This window comes from Antrostomus carolinensis, unplaced genomic scaffold, assembly GCF_000700745.2.
Source record: "Antrostomus carolinensis isolate BGI_N321 unplaced genomic scaffold, ASM70074v2 scaffold7368, whole genome shotgun sequence".
Taxonomy (NCBI): Eukaryota; Metazoa; Chordata; class Aves; order Caprimulgiformes; family Caprimulgidae; genus Antrostomus; species Antrostomus carolinensis.
The window spans coordinates 60570-78983 of record NW_010334942.1 but is presented as its reverse complement, the minus strand read 5'-3'; the positions used below and the strand labels follow the sequence as shown (position 1 = coordinate 78983).

At 39.1% G+C, this 18414-nt stretch overlaps 1 protein-coding gene across 1 annotated transcript in view; it reads left to right on the top strand.

Moving 5' to 3' along the window:
- The first annotated feature begins 1518 nt into the window (after positions 1-1518).
- SEC24D (SEC24 homolog D, COPII component) overlaps positions 1519-18414 on the top strand; it is a 49481-nt gene continuing 32585 nt past the window's right edge. The window contains exons 1-7 of the mRNA XM_010174350.1: positions 1519-1714; positions 3665-3791; positions 5733-5881; positions 7475-7744; positions 8519-8640; positions 12210-12321; positions 13637-13764. Of these exons, the coding sequence (XP_010172652.1) occupies positions 1564-1714; positions 3665-3791; positions 5733-5881; positions 7475-7744; positions 8519-8640; positions 12210-12321; positions 13637-13764 (1059 nt within the window). The 5' untranslated portion in view covers positions 1519-1563. The remainder of the gene's footprint in view (positions 1715-3664; positions 3792-5732; positions 5882-7474; positions 7745-8518; positions 8641-12209; positions 12322-13636; positions 13765-18414) is intronic.

Genomic DNA, 18414 nt, shown 5'->3' with positions numbered 1-18414 from the left:
TGCTGTCGCAGCTAAAGGTGTTGGCTGTTGCAGCTGCCTCACAGTGAAAATATCTTCCTAAAACATATATATATATATATGTGTCTGTGCCAGTCTGTAGGTAATTTAGTGCTGACTTACTGTCTTTTGAAGCAACAACAGCTCACACTGCCACGTCTTTTCTGATGGGGGCGGGCATAAAGTACGGCTGGCAGCAAGAAGCCTCTCTGTTTAAACATTATTTTTTTTCTTTTTCCTGTGTTTACCTTGTTGATTAAGAAATAGAAGACTGCTCTCTAAGATTACCTATCTGAAGCAGTTTAATACTGCAACTGAGAAATCTTGGGCTACATTGAGGAGTGTGGTTTAGAGGGTTGCATGAGCAATGTATGAGGAGGGCTAGGTCCTGTACCCAGCTCAAAGTGATTTCTTGTCTGACCTGGAAGATAAGCAAAACTGTTGCGTTTTTGGTTTTGTTTGATTGATTGCTGTGGTTTTGGTTTTGTTGTGTTTGTTTGTTGTTTTTTTTTCCTTCAGAAATGTATGTTTAACCTGAGAAGCCTAGAAGTGGGTTTTCTGATAGGGATAGCTTTTCTCTACTGACATGTGCCAGTGCAGCATGAATTTGTCTGCTGTGGCCTTGGAGCTGTGTGTAATTTTGAGGGGCCTTTGTGCGTGCTTTGGAAGCACAATTTCTGATTTACCTTCATCCAGTTTGCACACTCAAAGAGCACTCCATGGCTCAAGCCTGAGAACATGCAGTATAGGTCACTGGGAAAGTTATTTCAAAGGAATATTTAACATCTAAAATGCTGGTTTATATGATGTATCTTTAGTTCTTTGGGGATGCCTGACCTATGCACTTGGGACTCTGCAGAAGTAATAAGTGCTCATTCAGAGTCTGGATGCTCAGCTTTTCTCAAAGCAGTTTTAATTGGAGCATCAAGAAACTTAGTGGATTTCTGGTTTTGTTAAATTCAATATGAAGTAAAAAAAAAAAAATTCTCTCTTACATGGAAAAGAGGAACTAGCTATCAAGGCTGCAAAGTGCACAACTTCAATAAATTTTCAAATCCCTTGGTGGCAAGGGCACTGTGTCTGAAAACTAGTCTTATGAAATACAGTCATCTGGTTTAGTAATGCAGAATTCTTCATGTTTTCTAGTTCTAATCTTAAGTGGTTGCAGTTATCAAGATACTCTTTTCTCAAAGTTTCCTAAATGTTTATTTTATTCTGCTTAACAAAATTTGACTGCAAGAAAGAAATTAAATATCTTGTGAATGCTCTCATCATTAGAAAACTTTTATTGGGTTACTTTTAATAAAATTCTGATTTTTTGGTTTTGTTTTTTTTTTTTTTTTCAACTACAACAGAATCAAGATGTGAAAGCTTAGGGAGAAGATGCCTGGTACTAGCAAGGACAACAAGGTCCTTTTTTGCCCTCAGATATGTCTTTTGTCTTTTTGGGAACACAGTTCACAGCCTTTTAAAATGCACAAAGAATGAAGAGTAGTAGCAGGTGTCACTTTCTGTTTTGCAGATTCTTAAAGAGGACCTGATAGTTGGAATGAGAATATTGCCATCATGAGTCAACAAGGCTATGTTGCAGCTCCTCCATATTCCCAGTCTCAGCCAGGAATAGGAGGCTTTTCTGCAGGTTTTGGACCACCTAATTCCTCACTTCATTATGGGCATTATGGAGACCCTAACTCCTCATACTCGGCACCTCAACCAGGTATGAAATTGGCTTAAAATGTGTTTTCAGAATGTACTTTTCTCTGAAGGCAATTTGCTTCTCTTTTTCTCATTCGTGTCAGCACAAAATGCTCAATTTTACACTTGCTCCTGCAGCAGGATCCTGCGCTAGCCTTGCCTGTGTTACTGTTGATGCTCAGATGCTGATGTAAAATGGGTGGCTGACCTCCATGTGTGAATCCTGTTGGCCAGGAGGCAGAAACCACCAATGCTTAATGCTGTTTTATGAGTAATACTAGTACAGACAAATACAAAAGGGATGATTTCTGGGAATAGAGACATATTTCTCAGCTCATATGTATTGATGACAAGCAAGCTCTCGGAAATGGATTGTATTCTTCACAATAGGACCCCTGTCCTACTGAATTCCTGAGCACAAATTTGCCTGTAAGTATGAGTTGGTGTGCTCCTACTTAAGCTTGCTTACTGGGTGTTGTATTTGTACAAGGAGTGGTGAGTAGAACCCATCTACTTTCTAACTACACAGCAGACAAGTGAGTTCTATGGGGAAAGGCACCTTGAGAACAAGCAAATTACAAACAAAAGGGATATTTGCTTTATTTCCACCAGTATAATCATGCTGCAGATAAAGTAACTGGCATCCAACAGATAAACATAACAGTCTTTGTCTCTCTTTGCTTTTCATTAATTACTGATATGTGGTTTCAGGCCTTTCAAGAAATATAAAATATGAATATATGGTGGTTGAAACTTAAAAAAAATTAAATTTGAGAGCATGGAATTTAAGCCCATTTTGCTGTAAGTCATGTGGGTCTAAGTTCAGTAGAGTCAAAGTGGACATGCTAGACTAGTGAATTTGGGCTGTGGAAGATACACAAATGGTAAAGTCTCCTCTTCCCTCTGTAAGTTTACTAATATACGTAGCCAAGGTAGGGTGGCAGGAAATGGGATCATCTCAATATTTTGCCTGATGTCACAGGGAGAAATTAATTAAAATAGTAAAAATGTGAAGTATTCTCTAAGGCATCTAAAACAAATATTTGTTAAAATATTTAATAACATTTAGATTATTATAAGTTACACTACATTTAGTATTTGAGATGGTGGAGTATGTTAATGACAGAACTAAGTATATATTGATGTTTTTTAAATATCCTGTGACGTCATTGATTTTTGTGTTATCAGGAAAACAGAAAAAACAAGAAGTTTTACCCAGTTTCTCTAAAACTTCTTATTAAAGATACCAGGTGTTGTTACCTTAATCTAATGCTGAATATAGTCAGAAGATAGAACTGCTTCTCCTAATTGGCTTATTAGAATATTTGGGAAAAATACTGGTTTTGGTATGAAACAAGTTCCTTATGTTTGAGTAACTTAAAGGAAAACAATTCAAGAAATACAGACTGAAGAGCTGTTTATTCCAGCACTGCTGATTACATAAATTATAGTCTCTTCACAGTCACTGTTCTAGATCTGAATTAAGAACCATAGGTTTACAGGTTCTACATATGAAGCCTTTTTTTTTTTCCAAAGGTTGTTCCCAGTTTTCTTTCTGACTGTGGTCCCTGAAATCAAAGGGACCTCTTGCTTCTACCTATAAAGATAACTAGGTGAGAGGAAATTACCAGGATCCCAAATTGAATTGCAGGGCCTGTTCATTCTTGCTTCTTTCTTACTGTTGCCCTTGGGTTCCTTTGCTGGAAAGTTAGCAACTCTTTTTCGCTTCCTTTTTACTATCTGTTATTTTTCATACCCGCTTCTGTAGCTGACAAGAAATCTTTCTTAGGGAACCACAAAATGACTGAGGTTGGATGGGACCTCTGGAAGTCGCCTGGTCCAAACCCCCCGTTCAGGCAGGACCACCTAGAGCCGGTATTCTTATTGCTAGGGCAGGCTATGCACTTGTATTTCTTGACAATCTTGTGCTTTCTTACAGGGTTCTTACATAAAAGTACTTCTTCTTTTGCAGGTGTGTCGAAATCAACTGTGCCTTTTGGATCTTTGGCTCCTGCTGGGCCTCCACCACCTGGTACACATCAATTCAGCCAGACCAGCTTCCAAAATGGGCCCAGTACACCAGGGCAACAGCCACATAGGTGACTTTCAAGAATTAATACACGAGATCTAAGCTATTTGACCTCTGTTACCTCTCTTTGGCTGCTTCACTGGCATTTCAGTATGCCATCCCTTTTATCTTCAGCAGTTCTGACTTATTCCAGTTCTGAACTGGATCTTCACGTTTGATTCCCTGTGGTGCTAAACTGCCAGATCATACAGTGTGATCTGCAATCTCATTAAGTTCCATTTTACAGCAAGTCACAGAATCACAGAACAGTCGGGATTGGAAGGGACCTCAGGAGATCATCTAGTCCAACTCCCCTGCCAAAGCCAGGTCTTTACCATGCATTCTTTATTTAATTTCAAATTATTCTTTCTTCTTGATCTTAGACTCGCTGTTTCAAAGCAGCAGTAAGGTGTTATAACTGCTGTTTGATATAGAAGTTGCATGGGGGTTTTTTTTGTGTTCACTTTCTGATGTCTTAATTCTCCTTTACTGTGAGGTACCAAGGAGTTGTTATTTACAAATGAATAGTTGCCAGCGAGTTTTGACTAGAAGCTGATGCGCATCTCTATGTCTGTAGTTGCCCCTGCCCTGCTTTGTCAGGATGTCTTTGCTTCATTGTTGTGGGATCGCAGCCAAGGCTCCATTGGGTACTTTAAAGATATTTTATAATGCAGTTCTGTTTTACCCTCTCAGCTGATGAATGCTACTTTTTTGCTTAGGTCTGATGAACTATGCAGAGTTTATTTGAAGTGCTGTTGTCCGGCCTCCAGAGCTCACAGGAAGTGAAGGAGGCAGGAGTAGGGAAGGGAGACGATAGGAACAGGTGGAAGCTGTGAAAAGAAATCTTGGAAAAAAGATCGTGCAAGGGGATAGCCAAGCTTTATTACCCAGTGGTTTTATTGCAGGTAGTGCTGAGTGGGTAAATAAGCTTAGCTCTTTTATTGACTTCTGTCAGATGCTAATTATTTTGTTTGTTTGTGTGTAAAAGAGGACCCAAAGAGACTGGTGATCAGTTGTAAAAGGCAATGTACTAATGCATTGGGAGAAGTGGTTGTTGTCATGAAGATGTAAAAACAAGGTGAACAGAGTCAAGTTGACATGACCAACCCAGGAAAATACAGATTCTCTTTCCTAGCTTCCAGTCATTGCCCTGACAGATGCATGTCTACTGTTTTTTACCTGATCTTGTTTCATTCCCAAATTGCTGAGAGCTGCTGTTCTGGGCCAGGAAATTTCCACATCAAAATTTCAAGGAAAGTGAATTCTACTTCTCTTGATATAGCTAGGCCCCTCCTCAGTTTCATAGGTAGTCATAGGAAAATCAGTGTAGATCTTCTTTGGGAGATAGCCTGAGAATCTTACTTTTCCAGAGTGAAATAGTCTGGTAGAAAATATCTTTATAAGCCACTTATGTGTACCTCTTTCTTTTTCTTTAGTTGTTTTCCGTGCGTTCATGTTTTTCTGTATCTGATAATCATGAAGCAGTTTTTCCCTACCTGTATCTTTTTTTCCTCTATTACAGGGAACTTCTTGACGGTTTCTCACTTCATTTTCTTTTCTTCACGAATTTTTCTCCTAATCTTTTTCATCCATCCCCAGTAGGGCACCTTCCTTGATAAGCATGGAAGGGGGATGGAGTGATCCAATATGTTCAGAAGCTTGTGTTTCTTAATTTTCAAGCTTTCATATACTTACTACCACTCTCTCTTTGCCATGGCATACTCACTTTTCTTTGTTTCTATGCAAGCAAACATGTACTGTCTTTTTTGTTTTTAAACAAGTGTGCATTCTCTCTGCACTTCACGAGTATTTTAATGCAAATATACGTTTTCTGAGCAGAACCTGAGCGCATTCTCTTACCTGTTTGTCTGTCCTAATTGTTTCAGCACCAGCCTTGCGAAGGTGTGACACCTTCTAGAATTATGATTGGTTGATGTATATTTTTGCATAACTAAACTAATTTTTCCTTTAGGTTTCAAGGCCCTCCACCTCCAAGCAATACAGGACCTTCCTGTCCTCCCTACAGTCATCAGTCGCAACCAGCCTACCCAAATGCTGCGTCCACTTCACCTGCAGCACAACTTGCTAACCAGCTCAACAGCATGCAGATAAATAGCTATGGTAATCAGTTTGATCTGATCTGATTGACTTTTTCTCAGTTAAAGCTATTAAGATTATGACAATTAGAAACTTACTGAACTTCTATATAAACAGAAAGTGAAATCCTTGACCTCTATTATTTGCTCAGGTTCTTAGATTTGTTTAATCTCATCCTGTTCCTTAAATCAGTACTCTTGGGTTAATTCTGAATTGACATTTGATGAACCTTCCATAGAAGTCAGCTATTTTATCAGTCATTTCTCAAATTACTTGGTGATCCTGTCAGTAACAGCCCAGGCGTGAGCAATAATTTGTACAATCGCTTGTGAAAACTTAAAGCTTCTTCACCTTAGAAAAATTAATTTAGACTCAAATTCAACCTTGAGGTACTGAACTGCAAGTGCACAATTAACTCGGGCCTTTTTATACAGGATGAGGTGTGGCCCAGCACCTCTAGTGCACTTCAAATAATAGCAACTCATATTATTTAGAGCAATTTTTTTTCTTCCTGCCTTCTTTATATTTCCTTCAGCAATAATTATGTAAATTGTAATATTCTGGCTTATCGTGTTAGATGCTGGAAGGTTGAGACAACCTTCAGACCACTGCAGACTCCTTTACAACTTTACACTGAAGGATTCTTTACAACTCTGCCTCTGTGTTGGGTTTTGTTCTTCTGGTATTTCCTTAGCTGTAAGTCTAAGTTGGTTTAACTTGACAGAGTGCTGAAATTCACAGCTTGTAAAGCTACTGAAGTGATGTTTGTTTGTACTGGCCAAGAACCTGAGCTTGTGTTTTGCATGTGAAATTTTTTTTTTCAGTTAACAAGTCTGACAGGAGGTGCATTTCAATATTTGTGTATTAACAGATTGGTCCTTTTGCTCCAAACCTAATTTTGGTTATTTTTTAGCTTTCTTGAAAATTATTTTGCCGTAGGTCTTTGGAGAGAAATTTGACTAAAAAATTTCGGTTTTGTAAAGTAGTAAGTATTTACAGATTGTAAGTCTCAAAAACCCCCTATTTCTAGAGTCCTCTTAATTCTAATTGGATTCTGAATCTTATAAACAACAAACTATTCTTCACCACTGTGTACAAAATAATTCCCACATGTTTCATCTTTTAGCATCAAAACCAGAAGAAGATTGTAAACCAGAGAAACTGAGTGGATTTATCTTCCTATCATGGTGAAATGCAAACAGCAGACTAACAAAAACATGCCACATAAGAGAAATCGATTATTAAGCAAAATTAATGTTGTTTCACATTATGAAATTAAATATTATTTCAAAAGCAAATAGTGATTTATATGTATTCTAAAAAGGAATTGTCAAAGGCTGGCTTCCCTCTCTCTTTCCCCATCCACCCCTGCTGCAGGGTTTTATTGAAAATAGAGCCAAAGGAAATAAAATTGAATGTCTGAATCAGTTCAGAGTTTAACTATGAGGTCATATTTGTTATATGAACAGGCATTCAGGATCCCCGTAATGCAGCATTGTTGATATGGAATGCAGTATTGCCTATATGTTGTAAATATATAGAGCAAAAATAGAACACCTTCTACACAGAGTTAGTAGGTTATTATCTTTGACTCATCTAACACGGTTTCTTGCTCAGGTCCTGGCACTACTCCGAGCTCTCCCATGTCTTCTGGGCATCCAGCACCTTTTCAAAGTCCACAGCTACCACCACCAACGCAGCAGCAAATCGCTTTACTACCTGGGTCACAGGTTCCTCCACCAGCAAATAATGGTAGTGGCCTTTGTGCTCAACCATCAATACCTCCTATGGCCAGACAAGATGGAATCCCTGGACCTGTCCCTCCAAATCCTAACTTGCAACAGCTCTCAGGACAGCCTCCAGGGCCTGGGTATCTTCCTCAGCAAGGTAAGGAAGGATGTTTTTTATGTAATTGAAAACAAAGCGTGGAGAATCACTGGTGGAACTGCAGCTGTTCGTGGCTGATGTTCTACTGACTTGGAAAAATGAAAATTTAACCCTTTTTTTGTAAAATGGAAAGATTTGCATTGTCAGTCAGGACATTCAAGGCAGGCTGTGCTTTTGCTCAGAATTTTAGCACCCTATTGAGACTAACAGGAAAAAGGAGATTAATTTGGATCAGGAACAGAATTACTTGGTTAGTAATGTTAAAGGCACAACATGCTACAGAAAGGAGTTTTTCTTAGGTTCTGTAAAGGTATAGATTGCTCTCTGCCTTCTAGTACTGTCTATCAAAAGTGGCTTTCAAAGGTGCTTTACTACAGCAATAAAGAATTGTAACTGAACACAATTATTTCACGTGACATAGTTGAGTAAAACAGTTATTTTGACAACTAAGAAGCCAGCTGACTAGACCGGTTTGCATTGTCTGATGGTAGGGGAGAGATTCTCACTAATGTAATGGCCTGGTTTGAGTAGCTGTGATAATCTCCACTAACCATCCTACTTGACATATACCTGAGATGAAGTTGTCACACCTAAACTTATGCTTACCTTTCAAACACAGACTGCATGAGCCAAGGTAATCCACTTCTTTTACTTGCTGAAAACAGAAGGGAAGGAGAAGTTGCGTTTAGCTGAGTAAGAATAAATTATAAGGCAAAAGTTGATGTTAAAAATTAATAACATGTCTTAAATGAATTGTCATTTGTAACCCTGCAGCAAACTATGGTCCTCAGATGGCAGGATCTCAGCTGTCTTATCCTGGTGCGTTTCCTGGGGGTCCGGCACAACTCCCAGGTCCACAGCAGAAGAAGCTTGATCCTGACTCTATTCCAAGCCCAGTAAGTAATGTGGCACTGATTTTTTTATAAAAGTAAATTTCTGCTGCATTTAAGATAAAGGAAGGACAATGCTAATACTGTATTTATTTTTAGTTGGTGGGATTTTTTGTAACATAAAATTGCACTTCCATAACTTGGTTCACAAGTTATGTTCCAATTTTTGGAGTTTCTTAATTACATGCAGTTTTGTACTCTGTCCTGGCAGTTTCGATAAATTAGTGCATAACATTAGTTTTAATACTGAAGAGGCTTTATAACTTTCATCTAACGTGGGACATACCCATGACTCCAAATATTTTTAATAGTAATTCTCAATAGGATTCTTAGTATGACAGTGAGCAGTACTGAAGGGTTACTTGCATTCACTGCAGCCCTTCAAAAAGTTTGAAGGCTGAAACTTAGTAACAGAAAGTAGGATTTGTGCAGAATACAGGTACCAGAGCTCTAAAACTGCAATGTTGGAAATGCTGAGAAGTCCCATGCTCAAAAGCCATCTCACTATTCGATTTCAGCTCAGGCAACTGGAATTACTGGCCTGAGCATCCTTCCAGTTGCTGCAGCCTTGTAAAGATTTCTGGAGCTTGGAATATACTTAATGCTTAAGCTTCATATGCATTGAAGAGGCTCAGCAGTTTAAGCCCACCCGAACGTGCACTGGTGGGGTGGTGTCTCTTCTTAAAATGGTGTTAGAGAAAGGAAAAAAAAAAACCAAACAACCTAAACCAAACCAACAAGGTTATGGTTGTGTCCATCTTTCTTAAATAAAGAAGTCTAATTGTTACCCAGAGGAATGGCTAGTCAGATACAGGCTGCGTTTAACTTCTTTATTGAGAACAGCTGATGGAAATAGAGAAAATGTGCTGAACTCGTGGGGAAAACACATTGTGATGCACACACTTATACTGCTGGCAATCAGCCAAACAGGTCAAAAGGTCAGGATTCTTGAAGCAGGCTGTCCCCTGCAGCTTTGACCTGGAACTTTCTACTTAAAAAAATGTGTTCACCACCACAGTGTAAGCTTGTCTGGGTGAAGGAATCTTCCACTTCTCTGCTGAGGCAGTGTTGCTGTACAGAAAAGAATTTGCGTTCCACTGAGATGAGGGAGAAGCATTTGTGTAGAAGCCTGACACAGTCTAGTAGGGAGCAGTCCTGCTTCCTTACATCAGGATATTCTTTTGCCCTTCTAGAAAAGACTGCTTTATCCAGTGATGGTTTTGATGTAAAATCCTCAGAATTTTGGAAGAATACTTGTTGATAATCACTTAGTGGTTAATGTAACAAGTGCAGTCGCCTCTGTTAAAGGCAACTTTCAAGTTAAATGTAACTGAAAATCATTGTGTAAAAATGTAAATGTAACTGAAAACCACTGTGTAAAAAAAAAAAACCAAAAAAACCCCCAAAAAAACCTGAAGTGAATGTCTGTATAATTAACAAATGCCCTTACTAAGTCAATCATTCCTAGTGTTTCAGTATGGTGCTTTTTATATAAGGATAAAATGGAATTGTCTAATTAAAAAAAAAAAAAAAAGTAAAAGGGAGGCGGGGAGAAGGAGACCTGGCATGAAAGCGTGGACTGATGTCTTGTTTCAATTACGCATGTAGAATAAACAGCCTTGACTGTGACAGCGATGTTAAAATAGGTTAAAAGGTTTGTTTAAGCAGCACAGAGAGGATCAAAATGACATGTTTAAAAGAAACATGATCTGGGTCAACGTCTGTAAAGGGCAAAAAGCTAATTCAGAATGAGGAATAAGTATGACCATGTGTATTTGTCGTGTTATATTTACATTATATAATTACAGTAGTGTTGCCAGATAAATTTACTTCTTATCTGTAGCCATTGTTGATTTATATTTTTCTTACCTATGTTAGAGGTTGATACGTGCTCTAACAACATCTATGAAAGCTAGCATCTGGGCTTTGTCAACAATTATTTCCAAGAACAATGATATATTTAGGTCAGTTAACTGAAGAATACCATGGTACATTGATCCTTTGCAGAGCTAAAACTGCAAGTGGCTTGCTTTCTTCAGCCAGTGGACCTTTTTAGAGCAAAACCTTTTTCCTTCTAATGCAAGAATTAGCAATAAGTATACAAGCCAAGGAGGCAGGGAAAAGTAATCAAGCAGAAGATATAACAGGCTCTCTGAGGAATGTACTGTATATTTAAATTGCAATACAGAAACTTTATTGGGGAAAAAAAAAGTTACAGGCCCCAGATTATTTGCAGTATGTTAGGAAATACCTCTTGGACAATGATCAATGGACTCCATGCGACTAATTTTGGGGTTTTTTTTCTTCTGTTTGCTTTCCAACAGTGGTTTCTGAGCTTCCCTAGCTATTATTAGAAATTCATGTGCAGTGTAAAGATGTAACTCCATGCGATACCAGCAGCAGTGGCAAAGACAGTTTCAGAAATTCCCTGTCTTATTCCTCTTGACTCTCATGGCTGTTTGGCTACACTCTAAAGCAGATTGCTGCAAAGATAGCTTCTTTGAGGGAAGAGGAGGACTGATGGTATCATCTCAGTGATCTGTTTCATGCTGTGGAATAAAATACAGCCTTATATAACTTCAGTTATATCCTGAAAAGTGTCAGACTTGAAGAGGGGTGAGAGACTGTGCAGAAGTGACAGAGGAGGTGTATGGGAAAGGAATTTGTTCAATAGTAAAGCCAGCTTCATGAGCGTTTCATTATATTACATCGTAAATTTCTATAAACTAGGCTTCAGCCAGAGTAAATCTGTACATCATCAGAGCTGCCTCGCTTTAATAAAAATTTCTGTGATTGCTCTCCTTTACTTTCTTTCTAGGAGGAAGCTCACAGCATGGTAATCTGACCTAGAGAATAAAAACCCTGAGCTCCAGTGTTGAAATACTACCTAATGGCCAGGAAGGCTTTCCTCAGAAGTTTAAGTTGCTGCTTTCTCAATGGTGGTGGTGAAATAGAGCTCAGCTAGGAAGGTGATCTACTGTGTAGATTATTGTTTATTTCTTAACCACTCTGTGCATGGAGCCTAGTCAGGAGGAATGAGGGCTAACCCCTCACACCACTGCAATATGATCAATTACCCGTACACTTGTTTATGAAGAACAGCAGCTGGCACAAGTGGTCATACAAAAGATAATCTAGTACAGTTGGCATCTGAGTAAGGTGATGCAACCTTGCACTTCAGTTTAGTCTGGGAGAATGGAAGGCCAGATTCAGTAACAAGGACTTACACTGTTGCTCTCCTCAATTTGCTGGCTAGCCTCTCTTGAAAAGGTCTATCCTCTTAGTAGTCAATATACTTAATCTAAACAACTCATTTGTTCACTGTATATAGAGGTCTTTATCCACCTCAAGAGTTCCAACAGGCAACTGCAGTTGTATCTGAGTCATACTGCTCAGCTGTGTGTATGGTTTTCTAGTTGGTGTCCTGGAAGCCTGTATTGCGACAGGTTTATAGCTCCTCTCTGTGAGACAACATCAATAGTGTTACTTGGTGTAGATGTTAGCATAACTGTTTATGAGTGTAACTGAATGCTTAACTTACCTTTCTCATACTGTTCTTGCTTCTTCTTCGTCAGATTCAAGTAATTGAAAATGATAAGGCTTCCAGAGGAGGACAGATCTATGCCACAAACACAAGAGGACAGGTTCCTCCTCTTGTCACCACAGACTGTGTAATCCAAGACCAAGGTAACTGTCCTTGTTACTGATTTGGGAGTCTTTGTAGGTGAAATAAAATACAATTTTTTTAAAAAAATAAATACTACATTCTCAAATTTCTGATCTGAAAATGATGCTCCTTACTCTAAATTGGGCATGAAATGGGAAACTCCTTTTAAAGGGGAAAAAAAAGAGGGGGGGGAGCAGGGGAGAAAGTGAGAGTTGGATTCTTACACTTTGGGTTAACACCTCTACCTTTCCTGACCTTTAAAATAATTTGAATAGTTGATACAACTTTTCTTTTTAACTTAAATTTTTTCAAGGTTTTAAATGTCAAGTTGAAAATCCTTTTTGGATTCTTCTGAAATTTTAAAAGCTGGGCCCTAGCAGAAGCAATGAGACTAGTATTGTTAAGTTTTAAGATCCAAATTTTGGAAAATTCTATTCAAGTGATTAAACAAGATGTCTAATTGACCTCATTTTTTCCTTTGGCCAGTGTGTCTGCCTTTGTGCCTGCCTTGAGTGCGTTATTCCATGTGCTGCTCTTGACAGCAGACTTCATATTTTAATACAGATTAAACTGATGGTATCATTTAGTCCAGCATTAATTTATCAGTGCTTGGGTAAACTGTGTAAAACATACAAGATTTTTTGGCATTATCTGGGAATGGAGTAATTCAGTTCTGATGAACAAAGAAATTGCTTTCAAGAAATTGAGCAGAACTGCAGCATGATGGTAAAAAAAGGAGCACAGGGAAACCGATTTTTGAACTGTTGCCTTTCGGTGTGCTTGTCTGCAGTGCACAGCACAGTTTCTCGTTAAGGCAACTGAGCAAAGTGTGCTACAAGAAGTGGTGCGTTGACTTTAGCACACTTATTTTGCAAGATAAATGAGCATGGCGAAGTTAACACAGATACACTATTTTCTGAAGCTGAGCTAGCTCATAGGGCAGTCTTAACAGTAGGTATCAGTCTGCAGCATTTCTCTATATACAGTGTTGACATTTCCACTGTGGATTTATTATTTTCTTTAAGATCTTAGATATGATATGTTTCAAATTAAACTCTATTGAGATTCTTATTGCAAATAATTATGAGGTTTTTCTTTATATGTTTAAATCTCTGCTTTAAACTCAGACAGCAAGAAAAGATGTACCAACAGGGAGGGACAATGGGCTGACATATAAAGAGGAGAGAGATGGGCAGAAGCTTGCATGGGAGGGGAAAAAAGCATGTATTGAACTTGTTGCTTTATGTTATTGTTGTGATTTTTCTGGTCTGGGTTTGGGACAGGCAGGTTCCTTTTAACAGCCTTTCATTCTGCATGCTGTGTTGGGTGTTCTAGGCCACGCCAGCCCTCGTTATATCCGATGTACTACCTACTGCTTCCCATCGTCTTCAGAGATGGCCAAACAGGCTCGCATTCCACTGGCAGCTGTCATCCAGCCTTTTGCTATTGTTCCACCAAATGAGGTAAGCACTAACTGAATATTAGTCCTGTGTGGTTTTGTCTGCTCAATATTACAGACTTGTTCTCTGGTTGGGTTTGGGGTGAGTGTTGACTGTGAAGGTGTAAGATAGTAGAGAGAAGGCAGATGACTATGTGATGCACTTGGATCATGATGCAACTTCAAGGGATAAAAAATTTTGTTTAGAAAAGGTAGAAGAGTGACGGCTGTGTGATCTGAACCACTAGATTCCTGATGTTCCCCCAAATGCCTCTGGTTTATGCCAGCGTTGCCCATTGCTTGCTCTGCTGGAACTCCATGGGTATAGGCAAAGACATTAAAACAGAACCACAAACTGTATCAAGTTAATTTTAAGACATGGACAGTTACATTCAAAGAATGACATTTTTCTATTTAGTTCTGTACAAAATAATTTAATTTCACAACAGACTGAGAAGATAATGGTACTTTCTACTTGGATGAGCTGAATCATAGAAAGAAGCCAGATGTAACCACCCATTTTTGTCACTCATTGGTGGCACTAACCTAATCAATCCCATTTCTCACATTACCATCTCTAATATCTCTCCATATTCCAAATATATCCTTCCTTTGCAGAGTAATTCTGCAGATTGGCAGTATCCTGTGGCCTTAAGACAGTCACCCAGATTTCCTGGCATCCCCAAAGGATTCTGTCAATAGCAGGGATAAAACTAGTTTTCAAGTGCAGCATTTAGCTGCATCATCTAGCTGTACGATCATCTGTTTTGTTCTTCACCTCCTGCCTCCTCCATTCCATAGCTTCTAAGTTCTGCAACAGAGGTCTGCAGAATGCATTCCCTTTTCATGTGCTGCACTAATTTACTTTCAGAGCACTGTTTGCTGGGGGAAAAAAACAGGGATTTCATTAAAGTTGTATGATTGTGTCTTCAAAAATTCCTCATAAAAATGCATGCACTGAAAAGCCTAATTAAAATTGCCAAGACTTTCAGCATTTGGTTTTGCAGTCTTTGATTTTTCTTTGTTTTATTACTTGTAAATTCTTAGAGTTTTTTTGAAAAATATGTTGGGAAAAAACAGATGTTGTTCTTTATCAGGATGGATAACTTCCAATCCAACAGACCTCTGTAGTTTGAATTAAGAGTATTATTCCAGCAGGGCAGTATGTAGTTATCTTCTCTGTGGTCCACAGGGAAATAGGATGTATTACTTGTGGTTCTGCAGATACGAAGTCTCACCATTTGTCTGCTAGACAGCAATGTTGGGTTTCATTCCAGTTCTTGAGGAGAACGTGCAGACTTGGATTGTTGCCCCCGCTGCGTTTTCTCCTGGCTGAAACTCCTGCTGTTGCTTCTCCACCCCTTCACTTTACCAGCCAACCTTTACTCTTTACTACCCTTTTATCCCAGTTTTCTGTGCCCAGATGGCACTTACTGATGTTGGCTCTCAGTTTGTGCATCTTTCACTTTCATTCTGCCTCTAGTCATTTATGTCCCCTGTGCATGGCTTCCCTGTCTCCTGCTTAGTGTTTGGGTAGGGTGATCAATGAGTCGCTAAAATCTAAAACTCTTCTGCATCCATAAATTAGCAATATGTACAAACACTTGTACTTGGCCAAGTTCAGGAGGGTTTTCCCAGTGTTGGCAAAAAGATGTACTCGGTGACCTACCCATTCTGAAGTGTTAGTGCTCTCAAGCTGTTGGAAAGGTCAGTGGAATTCATTAATCTGTAAAGGGCAGTGTATTTTTTCCCTCGCCTCTTGGAAGAGTTTAAAATAACTGAAAAATGTCTCTCAAAATTGGCAAAAGTCCAGTGTGGAAAATTTTAATCTGAACAATTAGAGCTTGGTAAAGTTACAAGAACTGTAGAGATGGTGTTTCAGTAGGAAGTGCTGGGCAATCTTAGCTGAGGCAGTTTTTCCAAGGCTTGCCTGTGCTCTTTGTCTTCACTGCTGCTGCCAAAAGATGATCTTGCTTTTAAGATCTTCTAATAAAAATGATCTTCCGTACAGGATTTATAACCACTTTCATTCTGAAAAGCCACTTAATTTGAAAGAACTGAGCTTTTTATAGAGGTAAAATACATTAAGGGGCTTATTCGTGTTTCTGAATTTCCTAGTATGGTGCGTTCTGCCTGGAACTAGTGACTTCAAGGCATAGCATGTTCTATGTTTCAGAATATCTGGCCTATCTTATGGGTGCCTTAAAGTGCCTTTTAGCATTGCCTACAGGTGATGCTCATCACATGTTACAGGGCTCAGTACAAAGTGGGAATGTGTCTGATCTCTTTATCTCTTGATAAACAGCATGTTGTATGTAGTAACTATTTAAAATAATCTTTTTTTTTTCCTAGACTTATAATTAATAGTTTTCCTTCCTTCATCTTTGTTGTGGCTTCAGCTGCAGATAGGTCTCTGATTCTGGTGTTTCTAATATACTTAGTGTTACTTAGCACCCAGAGAATTTCAGTTCTGTTTCTTTTCAAAGGAGGAGGAGGAAAAGCAATGGCTGCAAGGGTTTAGTGGGCCATGGATGTGCAATGGTCACAAATGGTTTGTGCAGCTGGTAGTATGGTTAGGAACAGCTGAGAAACTGAACTGTATGTGCTTCAGCAAATCTACACAGTAGACATAATCTGTTATGATGCATATAACATAGACCATACCTCTCTGTGTTAGTAAAGACATATTTAAAAAGCTATGGGCTATGAGGGTCATTCAAGTGACTGAGAGGCTTATGAGTGTTCCATAAATACAATTATTAATTAATTGGTATTTTGCTTTGATAATCACTTACAGTTGAGGATGAATTTAAAATAGTGTATGAAATATATTTGCATTTTCAGTGGTCTGTTGCAATAGAATTCATACCTGTCTTTTTTTTTTCCTGTGCCATTATTGTACTGAGACAGTTAGAAACAAAGGAAAAACCTTACCTGCTCCCATTTCCAAATAATATGAGGATTCAGTGCAGTCTTCAGATAGCTTGTTTTTCCTTTCTGGAAGCCAGTCCTGAGTATGGATTTTGATTCAGCGAGAGGATTGGGTTTTGTGTTATGTTCTGTCCAGGTGACATAAATGATATCAAGAGAACTGCAGACAGTATTTTCTCCTACCTATGCTTTGTTTGGCACAATGTAATCTGAACTGCAGCAAAAATTTAGGAAAAAAAGCAGTGAAATAGCTAAGTGTGCTGGCACTGATAGAATGACATACGTGTATGAGAGGGAGAGCACAACTGTACAGACCTTATTTTCTTCCTTAACTGAACATGCACCATTTTGGTGGATGACTTGTAAATGGTTGGTACCAGTTGGAGCGTTGTGCACTCTGATTAGTGTCCCTTGCTGAGTTTACGCTTTGACCATCAGAGTGAAGTGTTGAGCTTGTTCTTGCCCATGCAGGCAGCAGCAGGGAGTGCCTGAGAGATCCTTCATCTAAAGCAGCTGCATAGGAGGGAGTTGGAAAAGGTAACTGGGGTCCCAGAGTTGGCAGGGATGTGCGTGTAATGGAGATGACAGGCATCATTTTGCCGTCGAATCAGTTTTGTTCCTGTTACTCGTTGACGAGGAGATCCTGTGAGAAATTCTGTTTGGAGTTTACTGTTGTTTCTCCAGGTTAGCAGCATTCTGTTCTGCCAACTAGATATTTTTCCTTTTTCTCTCCTTTCAGATTTTACTCTGAAGAATCAATAGTGCTCCAGCTGACAAAGTCTGGAACACTCCTTGAAGTTTTGGAATTAATGTCCAAATAATTCTGTAATGAATTTTTTTTTTAAAAAAAAAAGTCAATTGCATTCATAGAAACAGGAGTCAGCTGGAAACTGAGCTTTGAGGATTTGTTTCCTTTGACTGAGAAGACAGGGAGGTGGAGATAAAAGATTCTGGGAACTTTCAAATAAAAAGTTTAGGTCCAGTGACTTAACAATAGTTTTCTCAGAAATATTCTTCCAGTTTAGAAATCCAACCTGGAAAAATAGAATTTGGGATTTCAGCATGTCTGAAAGGCAGATTTAAATTTATTAGTCACTGTGGGTTCTTTTTGGGAAACTGGAATGTCTACACACAGGGGCTGGTGTCCCTTCTGCAAAAGTGAAGTGGGAATGTCAGCATACAAAGTGAATTTTTTATTTATTTATTTATTTATTTATTTATTTTTACTACAGTCTGGGGAAAAAAATGACTGGAGCTAGGAAATAGAAAAACTTGAATAGGATCATCTTTTGAAGATGTCTACAACCTGGACCAGTTAGAACTAGTCCAGAGAAGGGCCACCAGGATGATCCGAGGGCTGGAGCACCTCTCCTATGAAGACAGGCTGAGAGAGTTGGGGTTGTTCAGCCTGGAAAAGAGAAGGCTTCGGGGAGATCTTATAGCAGCCTTCCAGTACCTGAAAGGGGCCTACAAGAAAGCTGGGGAAGGACTTTTCCTAAGGACAACTAATGACAAAACAAGGGGAAATGGGTTTAAACTGAAGGAGGGTAGGTTTAGATTAGATATTAGGAAGAAGTTTTTCACTGTGAGGGTGGTCAGACACTGTCCCAGGTTGCCCAAGGAAGTTGTGGGTACCCCCTCCCTGGAAGTGTTCAAGGCCAGGCTGGATGAGGCTTTGAGCAACCTGGTCTAGTGGAAGGGGTCCCTGCTGATGGCAGGGGGGGTGGGACTGGGTGATCTTTTA